This window comes from Gossypium hirsutum, chromosome A01, assembly GCF_007990345.1.
Source record: "Gossypium hirsutum isolate 1008001.06 chromosome A01, Gossypium_hirsutum_v2.1, whole genome shotgun sequence".
NCBI classification, from domain to species: Eukaryota; Viridiplantae; Streptophyta; class Magnoliopsida; order Malvales; family Malvaceae; genus Gossypium; species Gossypium hirsutum.
Window position 1 is genome coordinate 3,892,399 of NC_053424.1, and position 1,777 is coordinate 3,894,175.

Sequence of the window (1,777 nt, forward strand, 5' to 3'; positions counted from 1 at the left end):
ATAGGTAATGGCTGATGAGATTGCCATGATTGAGAAGAACCAGACACAGGAATTAGTTGTAAGACCAGCCAATGGGAAAGTCATTGGGGTGAAATGGGTCTATCGAGCCAAGCACAATGCTGATGAAAGCTTGAACAAACTAAAAGCTAGGCTAATTGTGAAGGGTTTTAGCCAAAAGTATAACTTGGACTATCTGGAGACCTTTGCACCAGTGGCCAGGCTAGACACCATCAGTTGCTGGTTGCCTTAGCAGCACAGATGCAGTGGAAAATCCACCAACTTGATGTGAAGTCTGCTTTTCTTAATGGTTTTCTTGAAGAAGAGATCTTTATAAAGCGACCTCAAGGCTTCAATGTGGCTGGTAAAGAAGAAATGGTATACAGACTAAAAAAGGCCTTGTATGGTTTGAAACAGGCACCAAGGGCCCGGTACAGCAGGATCGATGGCTACTTGATCAACTTGGGGTTTGAAAGGAGCATTAGTGAGCCAACTTTGTATATCCATAAGGAAGGAGTCAAAACACAGCTCATTGTGTCTTTGTATGTTGATGACTTGCTGGTGACAAGAGGAGACTAAGTAATGTTAGCAAACTTCAAAGCCAAAATGGAGTAAAAAATTGAGATGTCTGATTTGGGACAAATGTCCTATTTTTTAGGCATAGAAGTGACACAATCTCAGTAGGGAATTTTTCTAAGTTAAAAGGCCTTTGCTATGAAGATTTTAAACAAGTTCTCAATGTAGAATTGTAAAGTAACAAGCACACCAGTTGCTGTTAGAGAAAAACTATCGAGCCAAGGTGATTTTGAATAGGTTAGTGAATCTGCCTATAGGAGCTTGGTTGGTTGTATGTTGTACTTGATTGCCACTAGGCTAGACATTATGTTTGCTGTAAGTTTGCTCTCAAGGTTCATGCATTGTTGCAATGAGAAACATTTTCAAGCTACAAAAAGAGTACTCAGGTACATCAAAGGTACCCAGAGTTATGGAATGTTGTATAACAAGGCTGAAAGCCTAAGATTAATTGGCTATACTGATAGTGACTGAGCTGGTTTGAAGGATGATATGAAAAGCACTTCAGGGTATGTTTTCACCCTTGGTTTAGCTGTTTTTTGTTGGAGTTCGAAGAAGCAAAATGTAGTTGCTCAGTCAACTGTTGAAGCTGAATATGTAGTAGCTGCTGAAGCTATGAATCAAGCATTATGGCTAAGGAAAATTTTGGCTAATCTGAATCTGCACCAAGAGGGAGCAATAGAGATAAAATGTGATAATCAATCTGCTGTTGCAATTGTAAAGAATCCAGTTTTCCATAGAAGGACAAAGCACTTCAGCATTAAACTTCATGTTGTCAGAGAAATGGAGCAAGCAAAGGAAGTGGAACTAGTTCATTGCAATTTTGAAGACCAAATTGCTGACATCTTAACAAAACCTCTTAGTGTCTCAAGGTTCATTGAGTTGAAAAGGAAAATAGGAGTATACAACATGCTAGCCAATGAGGAGTGTTGAAGTTGGCTAGCTTGTGGCACAAGAACCAGCCAAAGACAGGCCATGCAGCCCGAGCCAAGCATATGTAGTTGAAGAAACTGTTCCATTTTAGTTCATTTTGTTACTCTAAGTTGCGTTTATGTAATTTAGTTTATTTTCAACTTGTTACTGACGCATTTGATGTAATTAGGTAGTATTGAGCTGATAAATCAGCTTGTCAAAGTGTACAAGAATTGTTTAACAAGTTTCAATGTTGTTTAGTGGTGGTAGGTAAATGTTTAGGTAAAAATTTGTT

General features: G+C 38.8%; 1 protein-coding gene across 1 annotated transcript; it reads left to right on the top strand.

Moving 5' to 3' along the window:
* The first annotated feature begins 258 nt into the window (after positions 1 to 258).
* On the top strand, positions 259 to 1,503 carry LOC121231597 (uncharacterized). The gene is made up of 4 exons (XM_041116514.1): positions 259 to 558; positions 742 to 796; positions 906 to 970; positions 1,057 to 1,503. The coding sequence occupies exons 1-4, from the start codon at positions 259 to 261 to the stop codon at positions 1,501 to 1,503; spliced, it is 867 nt and encodes a 288-aa protein (XP_040972448.1).
* The last annotated feature ends 274 nt before the right edge of the window (positions 1,504 to 1,777 follow it).

Bases quoted from the DNA above. Each gene is read 5' to 3' on its own strand.
- LOC121231597 (XM_041116514.1), top strand. From the start codon at position 259: ATGCAGTGGAAAATCCACCAACTTGATGTGAAGTCTGCTTTTCTTAAT. The intron at 797-905 runs GTGATTTTGAAT...TTTGCTCTCAAG, and splicing joins AGAAAAACTATCGAGCCAAG to GTTCATGCATTGTTGCAATG. The intron at 971-1,056 runs GTACCCAGAGTT...GCTGGTTTGAAG, and splicing joins AGTACTCAGGTACATCAAAG to GATGATATGAAAAGCACTTC.